At 45.6% G+C, this 16,851-nt stretch overlaps 1 protein-coding gene across 3 annotated transcripts in view; it reads left to right on the forward strand.

Annotated features, from left to right (window-relative positions):
- Dock8 (dedicator of cytokinesis 8) overlaps positions 1-16,851 on the forward strand; it is a 193,363-nt gene that overhangs the window by 124,927 nt on the left and 51,585 nt on the right. For all 3 annotated transcript variants that reach the window (XM_063271698.1, NM_001037793.2, XM_008760310.4), the window contains exons 23-26: positions 4,924-5,019; positions 7,963-8,058; positions 14,851-15,000; positions 16,695-16,808. In XM_063271698.1, coding sequence (XP_063127768.1) covers positions 4,924-5,019; positions 7,963-8,058; positions 14,851-15,000; positions 16,695-16,808 — 456 coding nt within the window. The remainder of the gene's footprint in view (positions 1-4,923; positions 5,020-7,962; positions 8,059-14,850; positions 15,001-16,694; positions 16,809-16,851) is intronic.

Below are 16,851 nucleotides of genomic sequence, written 5' to 3' on the forward strand. Positions count from 1 at the left end.
GCTCTTTATATTTTTGTTAATAAAAATGAAAATATTAAATTTCTACATATGTGCTGAGGTCGAGTTTTTCTGATTATTTTGTAGTAGGGGATGAAATTTTAGTCAAATAGAATAGAGCATCTAGTCCTTTGGTGTAGTACCGCATTAAACCACGGTGGGGCACTGTTCTCATTTTTTTTTTTGCCCTGCTCTCCTAACACACCGAAGGAACTGTTGGTACCTGAATCTTTTTGTGTCGTGGGGAATTGGGCTATCGTTCGTTTTTCTGTCTGTCTGTCTGTCTGTCTGTCTGTCTGTCTGTCTGTCTGTCTGTCTATCTACCTGTTTTTTAAACATGATTTCTTTGTATAGACCTGGCTGTCTTGGAGCTTGCTCTGTAGACCAGGTTTAGCCTTTTCAACTCAGAAATTCACCAGCTTCCTGTGCTGGGGATTAAAGTCATGTGCCACCGCCACTTAGTTCTTTTAGATTTTTTTGACATAGCATCTCACTCTGTAACCCAGATTCGCCTAGGATTTAGTATGTAACGCAGACCAACCTTAAACCCACAGCTATTCTCCTGTCCTGGCTCAGCCTCCTAAATACTAAGTTTGCAGGTGGGAGCCACTGTGCTCAATGGCCTTACTTTGACTTTGTCAAATACTTTTATAAAACATTTGTTTAATTTATGTGTAGAAGGGTTTCTGCGCGTATGCACACTATGAACGTACCGTGTGCCAGAAAATACCAGAAGAGGTGTTGGTTGTGAGCCGTTATGTGAGTGCTGAGAACCGAACCCAGTCCTCTGCAAGAGCAGCAAGCGCTCTTGAGCATTGGGCCAGCATCTCTCTACCTCTGTCGGATGCTTTCACGGAGCTGATCATGTGAACTTGCTAGTTCGAACTGTTAACGTGGGGTGGGTATGTCTGGGGCTTTTTTGTTTGTTTTTTATTTGTCCATATTCATTGCACACATGATGGTTTTTATAGAGTTTCAAATAGACCGAATGCATTTAACGTCCCCCTCCATGCCCTCCACTAGTCCCCTTCTTCCCTTCTGCTTTAATTTCATAGGCATTTAACGGACTCGAGTGTCTATATATAATCTGTGCACCACAAACGAGAGAACACATGCAATATGTCTGAGTCTGGCTTGCTTCACTCAACACAATGGTCCCCTGGTACACCCATTTTCTAGCAAACAACGTAACTTTGCTCTCTGTGGCTGAATAAGACTCCATTGCGCGTGCACATAAAACATCTTCTCTACCTCTCTATTTGTTAGTAAAACAGACTCTGAAGCTGTTTCCATGGCTTGACTACTGTGAATCGTGATGCAGTAAATATGGATGTGCACACCTCTCTCCAGTGTGGGACTGAGAGCCTTTCGGGTGCATAGCCACATGGGGTTAGCTGGTCAGAGGGTAGTGCTGTTTCTAGTATCTGGGCGCCCGCCATACTCATTCCATAACAATTGGACAGCAACGGCGTGAGGGCTCACTTCCATCCGCCTTCACCAGCACTTCATTGACATTCATTTTCTTAACAACCATTCTCTTTTCAGCCCTTATTAAGTCTTTGAGAATTTTAGACAAGCCCTTTCATGATATTCACCCCAACTCCTCCAAGGCCTATCTCCCTGCCCACACCAAACTTCATGTCCTTACTTTCTGGTTTTTGTTGTTGTTTTGTTTTGTTTTGTTTTGTGTTTTTAAATAACCCACAGAGTCAAATTTGTGCTGCATATATATATATACACATATATATGTATATATGTGTATATATATATGTATGCATATATGTGAATATATGTGTGTGTGTATATATATTTTTTTTTTTAATGGTCCAGAGCCATCCACTGGAGTGCGGTTACTCTGGCCCCAAAGCCATCAACTATCCATAACTCCTCCTGAACCAAGCCTTCCCTGTTACGATGGCTCTCCCCAATGAGGGCAACATATTAATCTCAATGATAGTTTCTCTAATGCTTTTACTTTTCCCTCCTTTTTTTTTTTTTTTTTTTTTTTTGGTGGGGGAGGATCTAGTGTCCTTATTCTGTATGTGATATCCAGTTTTCCCAGCCCCACCTAAAGAGGCTGTCTTTATCCAGTATGTTTCAGGCTGGCCTTGAACTCCTGACCCACCTGATTTCACCTCATGAGGTTGGAGTTGCCTTTTCCTGATGGCTAAAGATCCTGTATGTGTTTCTTGTCCAGTTATTCATCATCTTTTGAGAACCATCTGTTCTTTAGCCCCTTTATCGACTGGGTTGTTCCATCATTCGGTGTTTAGTGCCTTGATACATTCTGGATGTTAGTCCTCTGTCAAACGTAGCAAAGGCTCCCTGTGGGCTGTCTCTTGTTGCTTCCTGTGCTGTACAGAAGCTCTTTCATTTTGAGAAATCCCATTCGTCAGTTCTTGGGATTCTTTGCAAAGAGCATTTGCTGCCATTTTGAAGTGTTTTCTCCATGCCTCGCCCAAACCTTCTTGGAGTTTCTTATGTTAAATTCCTCCTTCCATTTTTAATTGATGCTCATACACTGTAAGAGATGAGAGATGAGGATTTAGTTTTCTTTTTCTACATGTGATATCCAGTTTTCCTAGCACCACTTACTGAAGAGGCTTTTTTAATCCAACATGTGTCTCGGGCGTCTTCACCAAGCTCCACATGGCCGTAGCTTTGTGAGTTTAATCCTGCCTCTTCTATCTGTTCTATTGGTAAGTTTGTTGTTGTTGTTGATCTTCGTTTCCAAATTTTAACTTATTTATCATCATTTCTACATTGTTAGTGAGTTCTCTTTCCTATCCTGTATTGACTTCCTTTTTTACCCAACTGTTTCTTTCTTGTCCCCTTAAATGTATTCAGAAATGTGCTTGTGTTGCTAGTGTGGTTGGTCAATCTTATACATAGCCTTTTTAAATTCTTCATCTGGGATCTCATCTTATTTCCTTCCTTTGGAACCCATTGCTATAGAACTGCTCATTTTTGGAGGAGTCGTGATCTTTCAAGTCTTTTATGTTTCTGCGGTGGGACTTGAACCTCTGGGATTACGTATTGATCGGATTTGTTGATTATCTATTTCATATGAAATATTCTATATCTATCCTTCCTACTAGGCTGGAGCTATACCTCAGTGGTTAAGTCAAATCCTCAGAACACATGTTTAGGGCATCGAGCATAATCTTCAACATGGGAGTAATGGTCTCTGTGCGATCCCTGTGTACACGGTGTAAATTGTCTATATAACTAGCTATGTATGGATGCAAACTGGCTCTGTGGTCGCATACCTGGAAGCTGGTGCACAGTACCCTGATGTAGCCACTTGTTTGACTGCAGGTGTTGAGCCATTTCTATGTAGCATCTCACTGTCCCTTCTCTGGGTGTGTGGGTATGGCCTCAGCCGGGAGCAGAACTCCTGTGGTATCCTGCGTTTCACATCTATCTTTCCACTGTTTGTCACACAACCAGTGTGGTTTATGGGCCACAGAGTGAGTGTTTTAACTAGAGTAGTCTTTCAGTCCGTGGGTACTGGAAGGGACTGGCAGCTTTCTCCTAGTAGTCACCCTAGTACCTTTAAGCATTTGCTACTATGTTGGGAACAAAGAGCTACTTAGTCAGTTGATGTTAGACAACATGGTTTGACATGGATAGCCACCATGGACCAGGATAGCTAGTGCTGGGCATCTGAGGGGCTGTGAGTCAGCACAAAGTGGCCAGCAACAGATGTCCAGGGAACCTAAAAGTCAGTGGTGACCTCGTCGGCCACTTTTGTGTCATTCTGTGTAAACATGAGCACTTCCCTTTTGCCTTTCTCTTCACTGGCCTGCCTGTGTGTCCATCTATAGACCTGTGTGCCTACCTTCATGTGGCCCATATGCAGGTTTACCTTTGTGCTTGTGCCTGTGCCTATGCCAGCCTATGTGTGGCCCGTGTCTGTCACTGTGTGCCTCGGTGCCTTCAGGCAGCTGCCTACCTAGCAACGTTCATGGATAAAGGATATCTTATCTGCCAGTCTCTTCAGCCCTCTAGGCTCCTAGGACTCCTCTTCCCCCCAACCCCGGCTCCAAATCTTGGTCCTCACACACTACTTGTCCACTCCCGGGGAGCCGATGAGTCTCGCTGCAATCTGTGGAGTTCCTTCCACGCAGAACTCCACACAGTTCTGACTCTTCAGAGTGAGCTACGCAGGGAACCCTTGCCCCTAACTCACAGGAGTGTTTAAAATGGCTTGTCACTGTGCATGTCAGATTCCAACAAAAGAGACTTTTCCTCGCACCAATCTGTTGTACAGACCACAGGATTTCCGTCTGGACTGCGCCTGCTCTCGGTGGTGTGTCCTATGCCGATCATGTTCTTGGAAGCTCAGGTGTCCCCCTCCTCCTTTGAGCTCAATCTCTCCCGTTGGCAGGTGCATATTTGTCCCCACCCCCCTCATAAATTGATGGACACTTAAGAGTGTAAGAGAGTTTTTCCAGCTCTCTTTATCTTAACCTCAGGGTCCTATTCGCTGGGTTGCTCTGGGAATAGGGCACTTTCCAGTCAGGAGCCAACGTGACCTCTGAACTCTCTCCTGTTCTGTTTAGTGAGTGGTTTCTCTTTCTTTGTCACTGAAGCTGGTGTGTGTCGTTCGTCTGTCTGTTTTTGTCAGCATCCAAGCACCCTGCTTTATCCCCTAAGAAAATCCAGTAGTCAGCGCTTGGGCTTCGCCATCCTCCCAAAGTTGGTTCCTGTGTTTTAACTATACTTCTGCTCCATGTTGCCGCACATCAATCTGTCACCAGTGACTGTCTCAGGAGCAAGTGAGATAATTTACTTTTCTTTGTTTTATATTTATACATGGCTATTATTTCGGTTCTAGTACAGAAAAGGCGTAACATGTAATCAAAACAAAGTCTGAGGTTGTGATTTCCAGGAAGCCGACTCATCATGGTTTATATGTTTCAGATTGCTGATCGCAACTGCAGCCGGATGTCTTACTATTGCTCTGGCAACAGTGACGTTCCAGGTTCAACTGCAGCCCCAAGGCCAGTCAGCAAAAAGGTACACACCAGGGTGGTGTGGTGGTAATCCCAGCACAAGAAAGGACTCACTGGTGTCTTCATGTTGCAATTGAAAGTAGACACTAAGTTCTTTCTTTCTGTTTCCTGCCCAGCTAACACACACACACGCACACACACACACACACACACACACACACACACACACACACACACACAGATTTTTGTTTTGGTCTATTCATCTGAATTGCCTGGAAGGTTTTGTAAACTGTTTTGCAGATCCTTTCCCCATTGTTTTTAATTCAGTACATCTGAGCTAGGTTCAAAGAACTTGGATTTTGAACAAATTACCAGTTGGTACTGATTCAGATATCCAACTTTGAGAACCCTCGTGTTCATCTCTTTCTTTTTTAAGGGACAGTAAGCTAGGGAAAGTTCATCCTAACAAAAGCAAGTGGCAAGAATTAGTATCATTTCAGTACTACATACGTATGTAAGTAATATGTCTTCTTGACTAAATGACCTTGACTGAGACCAAGTGCATTCAGAAACAACTTGAGCAGTTCCTTGGGATGACCTTTAATTGGCCTCAAATCTGAATTCAGAAACCATGCTAAGTAGGAAATGCCTGAAACCAACAAAGTGCCCTGGACAGTACTGTGGACGTGTTAAAGAGAGACATAGGCTCTCAAACCAGTTGTCTGTCATGTGTCCTGTGCCAGGCACCCAAGAGGTTGAGGTCCTGATTACCGTTTGAGATCCTTATTTAAGCATGGGTCCACTAACCGCAGTTACACATGAAGCTGTTTGCAATCGCTAACAGCTCAGGGAAGATTTTATTATAGAGAGGAGAGCACAAGCCTCTGAATGGCTCACTTTGGCCTGGAGGAGGGAAGGATGGGAGGTACCACTGAGCCTTAGACTGTAAAGTAATCCAGGCACTGGATGTCCGAAAGATCTTCCAGAAGTTAACTCTGAGAGGGAAAGTGACAGGAATGTGTGGTTAGGCCCAAAACTAACTTGTCACCTACCTTAACATTTAGCATTAAGCCGTCACAGCCACTGGTTCTAAGTTCTGCTTTCCTTTAAAAACTATATTATTAAAAGCTGAACATGTGGCACTTTAACCCCCAGCACTTGGGAAGCATTGGCAGGGAGATCTCTGTGAGTTCAAGCCAGCCTGATCTACATAGAGAGTTCTAGAAAACAAGAGCTGAATAGTGAGTCCTGTCTGCAAACGAAAGAAAACACTGAAACAATCAACATATTTGCCTAAAGTCTGACTTCCTTAGTGCAGATCCTGTTTGGTTTTGCGGTTGGTGGCTTACTTTGTCCCGGAATGACCAGAAGGGAGTCAGCTTTCTTTTCAAAGGGAAGGTTAGCCAGTGTGTTGCCGCCATAGCTCAGCCAACCATTTTGCTGCTTGGCTGTCTTCTCTAACCTCTGGAGCAAGGTGTTCTTACAATAACACTGTCCAGTAAGCAACATGAATTACATTAAGAAGCAGCTTAGCCCAGCCTAATCTCTTCCTGCCATAAGACTCTGGCAGACAGACTGACCTACTTCTAGCGGCTACTCCAAGGCTGGTGGAGCATGTCTTTCTTCTCCTGGGAGGGAGGAAGTGCAGCACGCTGTCCTGCGCTCTGTTGGCAACCAGCAGGGTTAACACGTGCGACTCCACCCCTCCCAGATGGCACAGCCTCACCTAAGACTGCATCAGCAAACAGATGCGCTCCCGTACACTGAGATTACTGAGGTTTAAACTGCCCCATAACAAGTGAAGTCAGTCAGTGAGCAGAACTCACTGCAGAAAGTAGCTGCAACACCATGACATCTGCTCAGAGATTTCTCCCTGGGCTTCCTCAAATCAAAAATAGTCCTCAAATGAAATGCCTGTAAGAACTAGTAAATTGCAGCGTGTGCACCCCATCCTGTGGATAATTTGAAAGTTTGTCACGAGCAATCACTGTTACCATTGCTCTTTGCTTTGGGCTGACTTTGAGACTTAACTTCCACATAAGGATGTGGTATTTGGGGTTGGGGATTTAGCTCAGTGGTAGAGCGCTTGCCTAGCAAGCACAAGGCCCTGGGTTCGGTCCCCAGCTCCGAAAAAAAAGAAAAGAAAAGAAAAAAAAAGATGTGATATTTGAGTGCCGAAATAGTTTTTACTCTCCCGGCTGCTGAAAAACCGCAGAAGAGTCTGTCTCTTTGTGTTTATTCTAGGCTTTGCACACATGTGTGAGAGGAGTGAAAGCCAAAGAAATCCTGGCCAACGCTTTTGCCTTTTGTTTGTACGGCACTGTCTTGATTTGCCCAGCTCCGAGCAGGTCCCCAAGACCAAGGGCTGTCCACATTGAGAGCAGAGAAGTTATCAAGCAAACCAAAATGAGTTATTAGTTTTACTTTTGATCCCCAGCTTCTTCCCTTTTAAAATTTTTGGGACATGCGAGGAATTGCCCAACCTTGAAGGCTTTTGGGTACCATCTAGACGGTGGTCCTCAGAGTGTGGCATCATATTCCCCGCAGCAGCCGCATCCCCTGGGGAACTTGATAGGATGCAAATTCTCAGCCCCTGCTAGACCTTCTGATCAGACTCCCTGAGGATGGCACCAGCCGTCTGAGTGTTACTTGAGGATCGTACAGACCAGCAACCCAGTTTTGTGAGAGAGCAAAGTAACTAAGAGCAGAGAGAGGAATGCACTGCGTGGTCAGCGGGACATTGAGAGTCATTTCTCTCTAACATAACACCGACAGTGCCACCCAGGAGAGCTGCCCCGTAGAATGCAACTGTTACTCTAAGCCGCCGCCCTCCTACGTGTTATTTCCGTACTGACTTTGCCACCTGTCATATGGCCTGGGGTACCTTGGACATATGCCTCTGAGCTATTGTCAGCTCTTGCATGAGAAGAGAAGGAAAGGGGGGATTAGAGGGTAATAGTTAACCTTGCCTTCCTCACAGCCTGGTTTTTGTCTGTTTGTTGTTTAGCATTTCCATGAGGAGCTTGCCCTGCAGATGGTGGTCAGCACTGGACTAGTGAGAGAAACCGTCTTCAAGTACGCCTGGTTCTTCTTTGAGCTTCTGGTGAGATTCTTGTGTTTGTATCCATGCTCGGCGGGGCAAGCAAAGCACACATGGGAAAGGCAGTTTCCTGTGTCAGGACCTAACCCTAAGCCTAGGATTGTGCCTTGAAACGCAGCTGTTCTTCACCCTCTGTCCATCTTCCAACAAACTTTATCGACTTTACAGTAAACAACCATCGGGTTTGCATCTCCTCATGGTTCCTACCTGATCAAGTTGCCATCATTCCTCTTGAGTCTCTTGAGGCATCTTCCTTTTCATCTCAGCCCCTCTGTCCCACCCCAGGCAGCCAGTGTCATACAGACTGTGTCCATCTCTGCAGTTTTCAGAATGCTAGAATAAAGTGCCTTTTTTAAAAAAATCATAGTTAAAATGCCCTTGTACAGTCCTAATGTGTACCTGCGTGTCATGCCGTGGTCCCCTCATTTAACCACATGGGGCCCCCTTTTAGTTCCTGGGAAATACCAGGCCTGGCCTTTTTAACTTAAAGCTCTTTTTAAATTCCCTCTCACAAACTACCGTTTACTACCCATCCTCAACACACTTTCTGTTCTGTCCTCTGGCTCCCTTCTCTGGCTGCCTTGCTCTGTAATGGTGTTTCCACTTTACTCCACTGTAAACTCTCCTCTTGGAGACCCCATTTACCTCTTACTAGCACTATATTCAATTTGCCATTGTTTTCTGTCTCATCTACTGGATTTCTAGGATGTTATCCATCTTCATTATTTAATGCTTGCTATCGTACAAGCAGTAACCAGCAACACTAATAGTAGTTGGGAGGAATAGGAAATCTCTGTGTGTGCGTGTGTGTGTGTGTGTGTGTGTGTGTGTGTGTGTGTGTTTATATGTGTATGTATATCTAAAAGTCAATACTGCAGACTAAAAAAAAACCTCAAAAGAACTAAATTTGCCTTAATGAAAGGTGTCTTAATTATTAACTCACACATTTGCACTCACACACACTTCCTCTAACCACTCTTAGATCTTAGGCAGCACCCTACTTGTGGGAAAAGCACCAAAACTCAGGCCCAACTATGTGAGGGTTCCAGGGGTAACTCTGTAGGCTCTCAGTCCATCCTTGAAATCCTATGGGAGCCCTGCTTCTCCTCATAGCACACATCAGGGCTAGAGAGATTTGCCGTGTTGCTCAGTCAGGGGCGAGTGGAGCCTCCTCTAACTCTCACGTCTGTGTTCTTTCTATTCACTATTTCCCTCTTGGAGAAGCTCAGAGTTTGAGAACATCTCAGCCCATCGTAGTGACCAACAGTAGGCTAACCCATCCCACCCAGTTAGAACACTGTGTGGCTTATTCGGTCCCCTATTATCATGAGCTCAGCTCCAGTGGTTCCACAGAGCATCCTGCAGCTCCATTTTAAAAGCAGGTTTGTTTTCGATGAAGAAACAGCAATGACTCTGTCTAGTAAGTAACCCCAGTAGTAGCTGGCACCTCTGACAAAAGAAAAATGACATCCTATGTGAATTGAGCAACTTATGTATGCCAGCTACTGCCTCAACTATTTTTAAAGCATTGTCTCATTTAATCTTCCTGCAGCCTTGATTCAGGGTCTTTATGATTCTGCACTTGCAGGTGAGGTTAGGGGAAGGACAGTGGCCACAGAAGAGCGTCCAGGTCTGTCTAGGGTGTGGTCGTCATTGCTTATAAGTACACGGGGCTAAGGATCACAGAAAAGGTGAAAATTGCTTCTAATGGGTGTAATTGTTCACTAAGACTTGTTTGGCCCAAGAGAAAGGGACATCTAAAGTTAATATGCCCCCCTTACCTTTAGGACCCCCTTATGCTACAGAGATGACATGGCTTAGAAAAGTTCCCATGGATCAAAGCACTTTGAAGGGGTTGGTCCAAAGGCAGGCCCACCAAGACAGCAGATACAGGGCTCTACAGACTGTGGCCACTCTGTCAGGGTCGCGACAGCTGAGAAGCATTTATCACAAGGCCTCTCCCCAGGGTGTCTGCCGTGTTGCAGGAGCCAACAGAGACTAGAGAGACACCCAGCCTCGTTCTGAGGAATCAGAGAGAAGGGGCAGAGCAGTTGGGGCATAGAGAAATCTAGAGGCAGAGAAGAGGATCCACCCAGCAGGGGCTGGAGCCCCAGAAAAACATTGATACTGCCAGGACCACTCTGTGGCAGTAGGAGTGACACATGGCTAAACCTTTCGCCATTGACCTCAGGCTTCAGCCTCCTGGTCACCAGTACAGCCAGAAGCCAAAGGAAAATGGAGAAGGGGCCATTGCTACAGTGTACAGACACGTCCTGAACATTCACACATGGAGAAGGGCAAGAAGCCACGTTGGGGGTGGGAGTTGTGGTGGACATAGAAAGACCATTGGGCTGGAGAGATGGTTCAGTGGTTAGAGCACTGACTGCTCTTCCAAAAGTCCTGAGTTCAATTCCCAGCAACCACATGGTGGCTCACAACCATCTATAATGGGATCCAGTGCCCTCTTCTGATGTGTCTGAAGACAGCTACAGTGTACTTACATATAATAAATAAATCTTAGAAAGGAAGAAAGAAAGAAAGAAAGAAAGAAAGAAAGAAAGAAAGAAAGAAGAGAGAGAGAGAGAGAAAGAAAGAAAGAAAGAAAGAAAGAAAGAAAGAAAGAAAGAAAGATAGATAGATAGACAGACAGACAGAGACAGACCATCAATCCCAGACCCAGACAACACCTCAGTCCTCCTCGCCTTGTTGCAGACTTACCTGACTGATTCTCAGGAAGCCTGAAGAGAACAGCTCCCCCTTGGCTCAGGCAGCAGGGGGCAGTTTGACACCTCCAGCTGCGCTGGCCACTGGGCGCTAATGAACAGTGACTTTGTCACAGGAGCCAGTACACTTAGTCCTTGGGTGCCCTCACACATTTTAATGAGTGAGCCCTGTGCTCAGACCTTGGAGGCTGGGAGGTAAATAGGTGACCTAGTTCACTTCCTCTGGACATGTCACCCTGCACGAGGGGGTTCTGAAAGGTGTCCATTCTCAGAACGGAGCACAGAGGGGCAAATGCGGGGGAAATTATTTTTCTACCTCACCAAACCCTGCAAGTGGGTGAAGCCCCACTGATATTTTTGCCGGGTTCTTCAGTGAAGAGTCAGGGATACAGGAGCTGGCAGGTTGCTGGCAGTCTGGACGTAGGCCATCGGTGGGAAGTACGATTGTGAGGATTATTTATTTGGTCGTGGGATGGCCAAACTCAACAGGCAGGAGCCGAATGCAACAGAGTTCAACAGGCTGGCGCTGGGGTGGGTTAGCCAGCAGAGGCTCAGGATTGGGGTCACCCGGACAAAGAATCCTTGTGTTCCCAGGCCCTTGGCTGGAAGTACAGTGAGAGAGATACTCTTGTCTAACAAAAGTATCTCTGTTCAGGTCGTCTCGTTCAGGTCGTCTCCCCGTGTGGGTGTGCATCTCTGGGACTATGAATATGTCTGTGTGACCTGAGCTAGAAAGTACCTTTAGGCTAGGAGAAACCATGGTTCTTCCATTGGATTTTCTGTGGTTGGCTCTGCCCTGAGCTAGTCAGGGTAGTATCTGAAACACGGATCAGGAGGCCGCTTCAGTCCTTTCCTCCTGCATTGCCTCCTCTCTGTTTGTACCTTGTTTGTCTCGGTCTTGACAGGTTTATGTTTCGAGAAACAGAACCCTGCTGTTTGTGTACAAAGGGTTCCATGCTGTTGTTCAGAACAGAAGCCAATTTCCAAGACGCCAGATGGGGCAGATGTGGGTGGGTCAGCTCCAAAGGATATTCCTTTTCTGTCGTTGGACTATTTATTTGTTTGCTTGGTGCGTGCGTGTGTGTGTGTGTGGTGTGTGTGTGTGTGGTGTCTGTGTGTGTCTGTGTGTGTGTGGTGTGTGTGTGTCTGTGTGTGTGTGGTGTGTGTGTGTGTGGTGTGTGTGTCTGTGTGTGTGTCTGTGTGTGTGTGTGTGGTGTGTGTATGTGTGGTGTGTGTATGTGTGTGTGTGTGTGGTGTGTGTGTGGTGTATGTGTGTGTCTGTGTGTGTGTCTGTGTGTGTGTGGTGTGTGTGTGTGTGGTGTGTGTGTGTGTAGTGTGTGTGTGTGTGGTGTGTGTATGTGTGTGGTGTGTGTGTGTGGTGTGTGTGTGGTGTGTGTGTGTGGTGTGTGTGTGTAAGTGTGTGTGTGTCTGTGTCTGTGTGTGTGTCTGTGTCTGTGTGTGTGTCTGTGTGTGTGTGTGTGGTGTGTGTGTCTGTGTGTGGTGTGTGTGTGTGTGTGGTGTGTGTGTGTGGTGTGTGTGTGTGGTGTGTGTGTGGTGTGTGTGTGTGTGGTGTCTGTGTGTGTCTGTGTGTGTGTGGTGTGTGTGGTGTGTGTGTGTGGTGTGTGTGTGTGTAAGTGTGTGTGTGTGGTATGTGTGTGTAAGTGTGTGTGTGTCTGTGTCTGTGTGTGTGTCTGTGTCTGTGTGTGTGTCTGTGTCTGTGTGTGTGTGGTGTGTGTATGTGTGGTGTGTGTGTGTGTGGTGTGTGTGTGGTGTCTGTGTGTGTGTGTGGTGTGTGTGTGGTGTGTGTGTGTGTGTGTCTGTGTCTGTGTGTGTGTCTGTGTCTGTGTGTGTGTCTGTGTGTGTGTGTGTGGTGTGTGTATGTGTGGTGTGTGTATGTGTGTGTGTGTGGTGTGTGTGTGGTGTATGTGTGTGTCTGTGTGTGTGTCTGTGTGTGTGTGGTGTGTGTGTGTGGTGTGTGTGTGTGTAGTGTGTGTGTGTGTGGTGTGTGTATGTGTGTGGTGTGTGTGTGTGGTGTGTGTGTGTGGTGTGTGTGTGTAAGTGTGTGTGTGTCTGTGTCTGTGTGTGTGTCTGTGTCTGTGTGTGTGTCTGTGTGTGTGTGTGTGGTGTGTGTGTGTGTGGTGTGTGTATGTGTGGTGTGTGTATGTGTATGTGTGTGTGGTGTGTGTGTGTGGTGTGTGTGTGGTGTATGTGTGTGTCTGTGTGTGTGTCTGTGTGTGTGTGTGGTGTGTGTGTGTGTGGTGTGTGTGTGTGTAGTGTGTGTGTGTGTAGTGTGTGTGTGTGGTGTGTGTATGTGTGTGGTGTATGTGTGTGTGGTGTGTGTGTGTGTGTGTGTTACTTGTACTGGCTGAAGTCTTTGCTTGCTTGCTTTGAGGCAGGGTCTCACTTTGTAGCCCTGGCTGACCTGGAACTTACTATGGAGACCAGTCAGACTTTGAACTGGTAGTAATTCTCCTGCATCCAGCCATCTCTTGGGTGCTGGGATTGCAGGTAGGTGCCACCAGGCCCAGCTGACAATTGCTTTTTGCTGCCATGCTCTGACTAGCCTGCACAAATTCATGAACTTGATTTCAGGATGTCAGGATGTGGCCATGAGAAATCCCAGTGTGGTGGATACTTGGCCTGTTTCTCTGATAAAATATTCTGAGGAAAAGAAGAAAGAAAGGAAGGAAGGCAGGAAGGGGGAAGCAAAGGAAGGAAGGAAGGACAGACAGGTAGGTTTATATCGGCTCACAATTCGATGACACAGTCCATCAGGGTAGGGGTGTCATGTTGACACATTGCATCCACAGTCAGAAAACAGCATTGTGAGTGCTGTGCTCAGCTGCCTTTCTCCGTTTTATTCAGTCTGGACACCAGCCGTGGAGTAGCACTACTCATGCTACTCACAGTGGACAGGACCTCCTGACTCCAGTTAACCTAATCATGCCCCACAGGCTTATCTCCGAGGTGATGTCCGATCCTGTCAAGTTGACAGCTGGCAGAAACCACCACCCCAATCTTCCCAGTCAGGGTGTCACAAATAGCTCTCAGCAAACTCACCCCCTCTAAGACTCCACCTCTGATGATGCCAGAGGATGACCCTGGAAATCTCCTGACCCAGGAGGAACCCAAAAATTAAACATGATCTAGATTTTAAAATAGCAGGCATAAACTGGTATTATACTAGTTACTAATTGATTGATAGATTGGTTAACTATAACTTAGACTTAAGAAACTCAAAACATAATTTTCCCTAGAAGCTGAGCCAACATGGGCTTCATAAGGAGTCCCATCTCAGACACACATTTATATTCTCCTAAGGCAGCATTCTACGTAATAGTTAAACTTCTGGATAGCCAACAAAACCCTGATCATCCCATAATATAGTTCACATTTTAATTTTCTAGCCCAAATGAACTCAATCGGAACTATAGAATTACTTTAGAAAAAAATGTTTGATTTTTAAATTTAATATAGGAGAGACCTTTCCCCTTTATTCTCCTTACTGTAGTTTCAGAGAAAGAAGACTTTATGTCCAGACAGCATTATACAGTAGTGCCTGTGTGTCTTGTATCATATACTGTAACAACCTGTGTGCTTCTTTTTTTTTTTTTTTTCTTTTCTTTCCCTTTTTTCGGAGCAGGGGACCGAACCCAGGGCCTTGCGCTTCCTAAGCAAGCGCTCTACCACTGAGCTAAATCCCCAACCCCAACCTGTGTGCTTCTGAGGACCCAGCCTCCCTCTGCCTCCAGGACAGAGGGGGGCAATTGAAGAGGGCTGGTGTCTTCTGACACCAGGCTAATCTGTTAAGCTCCAGGTTTTGCCAGCAGCAGGAAAGGAGCCCCCTGACTTGGGGTCAACAAGAGGACACACTGCCCACCTCCAGCCACCATGGTAACCATTCTGTGTGTCGGAAGCATTTTGTTGTAGTTCAGAGCCATCTTAACCACCACCAGCACCAATAAAGTATCAGAAAGTCCACAGTGAAAGATTTCCTTCAAGCCATTCCCCCTTGTGTACGTTGTACAAGCGCGTCACCAATCCCTGCTGACATTGTCCCATTCCTCCGTAGGTGAAAAGCATGGCACAGTACGTCCATAACCTGGATAAACGGGACAGTTTTCGGAGGACTCGTTTTTCCGACCGCTTCAAGGATGACATAACTACCATTGTTAATGTGGTCACCTCGGAGATAGCAGCCCTTCTAGTGAAACCTCAGAAGGTAACCAACCGTGCATTCCCACTTTATAAATCGTTTGCCTTGACCACGTCACTTTAATAAGCAGAAAAAAATAAACCTCACTGGAAAACTAGTTAAAATATGCGGGACCGAACTCTGGGGTGTGGCTGGAGACTGCTGTAAAGACGTCGCAATTCGATTTATCATTTAAGTGATTTTGTCAGAGAAAATAGTCCTGCCCTCGGGATCCAGTCTGCAGTTTAATGGAGCCAATAGTGGATGTTTGCCGTCTACTTGAAAATGATTTAAAAAATCTACTTCTGTACAGGGAGAATGAGGGCAGCAGTTTGTAAGATGTAAAGTACTGGTGTCTTGTGGGTAGGATTTTTGTACCAGTCTATAGCTTGAAATCATTTCACAATTAAAGTTTAAAACTAAATATAGCTCAGAATGTAGTGGGCCAGCAAGCTGGCTCGGAGAATGAGGGTACAACTTGCCGCCAAGCCTGATGGACCTAAGTCCAGCCCCCCAAAACCTGTGTGATGAAAGTGGGGAACCAGCTCTTGCATTTGTCTCCTGATCTTCACAGCGCACCACAAATACATGTGACTCTAGTTTTTTATTTATTTATATTTATAATTATTTATTTATTTAGAGATATGGGGTCTTACTATGTAGCTATGAAATTCACTATGTAAAAAAATCCCATAACTAAGAGTACCGTGAAATAATAAGAGAAATAAAACAGAAAAACCATACAAAAACAAAAACTAGCCTGGCTCCAATTTTTGAAAAAAAAAAATCACCCTCCCAAGTGTAACTGACGTCTTTCAGACCGAGAACCCTGCCTAATTGGAAAAGAAACAATTCCTAAGCGTTTTTATCCTGACTGGATTTTTTTTTTAATAATCCTTGCAAATTAAGACGTTCTCTCCCGGGGGCTGGAGGAATGGCCCCGCAGTTATAAACCCTTACAGAGAAGACCAGACCAGGTTTGGTTCCCCTCAAAAAACCATGCGATGGGCTTACAAATCTTCACTCATACACATAAAATGAATAAGGCTAAAATGTGTTTTAAATCTATCTCTTTGAAGATAGTGGATGCTTCTCAAGTTAGTTTGCACACTCCACCCCAACCAAAAGGTATTTAGCCAGAAGCCGGGTGTCCGACGCCTTTAATCCCGGCACTGAGAAGGCAGAGCAGGCAGAACTCTGAGTTCAAGGCAGGCCTGGTCTACAGAGTGAGTTCCAGGACAGATAGGGACACAGAGAAACCCTGTCTCAAAAGGGAAAAAATAAAATAAAAACAAAAAAAAATACTGAAAATGAACAAAATTGCCCAGGTATGGTAGCACATGTTTATATGCTCAGAATTCAGGAGGCTGAGGTAAGAGGACGAGAAACCCAAAGCCAGCCTGCGTTACATAGTAAGACGACATGGGAATAAACCCAAACAAGGAGAAGTTTAAGTTAAAAGTATCTTTATTAATTAAATAAAACTTTAAAAATGTAAAACTTCACAGCCCCCCAATTGTCTATATGGAATGGGGTTGATCATACACCTCTAATTTTGCGTGTACAAAACAAGACAGACGGAAAACAATACGTCTAGAATTAAACTTCACCCAGAGGGATGGTGGGTTAATAGGATAGTCTCTTCCCCTCCCAGTGTTCACACCAGGGACCCGGTGGTTCCAACCCAGGGTTAAACCGTATGACGTGTGCTGGCTTTACAGGAAAGTGAGCAGGCCGAGAAGATCAACATCAGCCTGGCCTTCTTCCTGTATGACCTCCTCTCAATCATGGACAGAGGCTTCGTGTTCAACCTCATCAAGCATTACTGCACTCAGGTGAGCGCCCTGGAGCGGCCGCTTCAGCCCCTCCCCACTCACT

The sequence above is a fragment of the Rattus norvegicus genome, chromosome 1 (genome assembly GCF_036323735.1).
Source record: "Rattus norvegicus strain BN/NHsdMcwi chromosome 1, GRCr8, whole genome shotgun sequence".
Taxonomy (NCBI): Eukaryota; Metazoa; Chordata; class Mammalia; order Rodentia; family Muridae; genus Rattus; species Rattus norvegicus.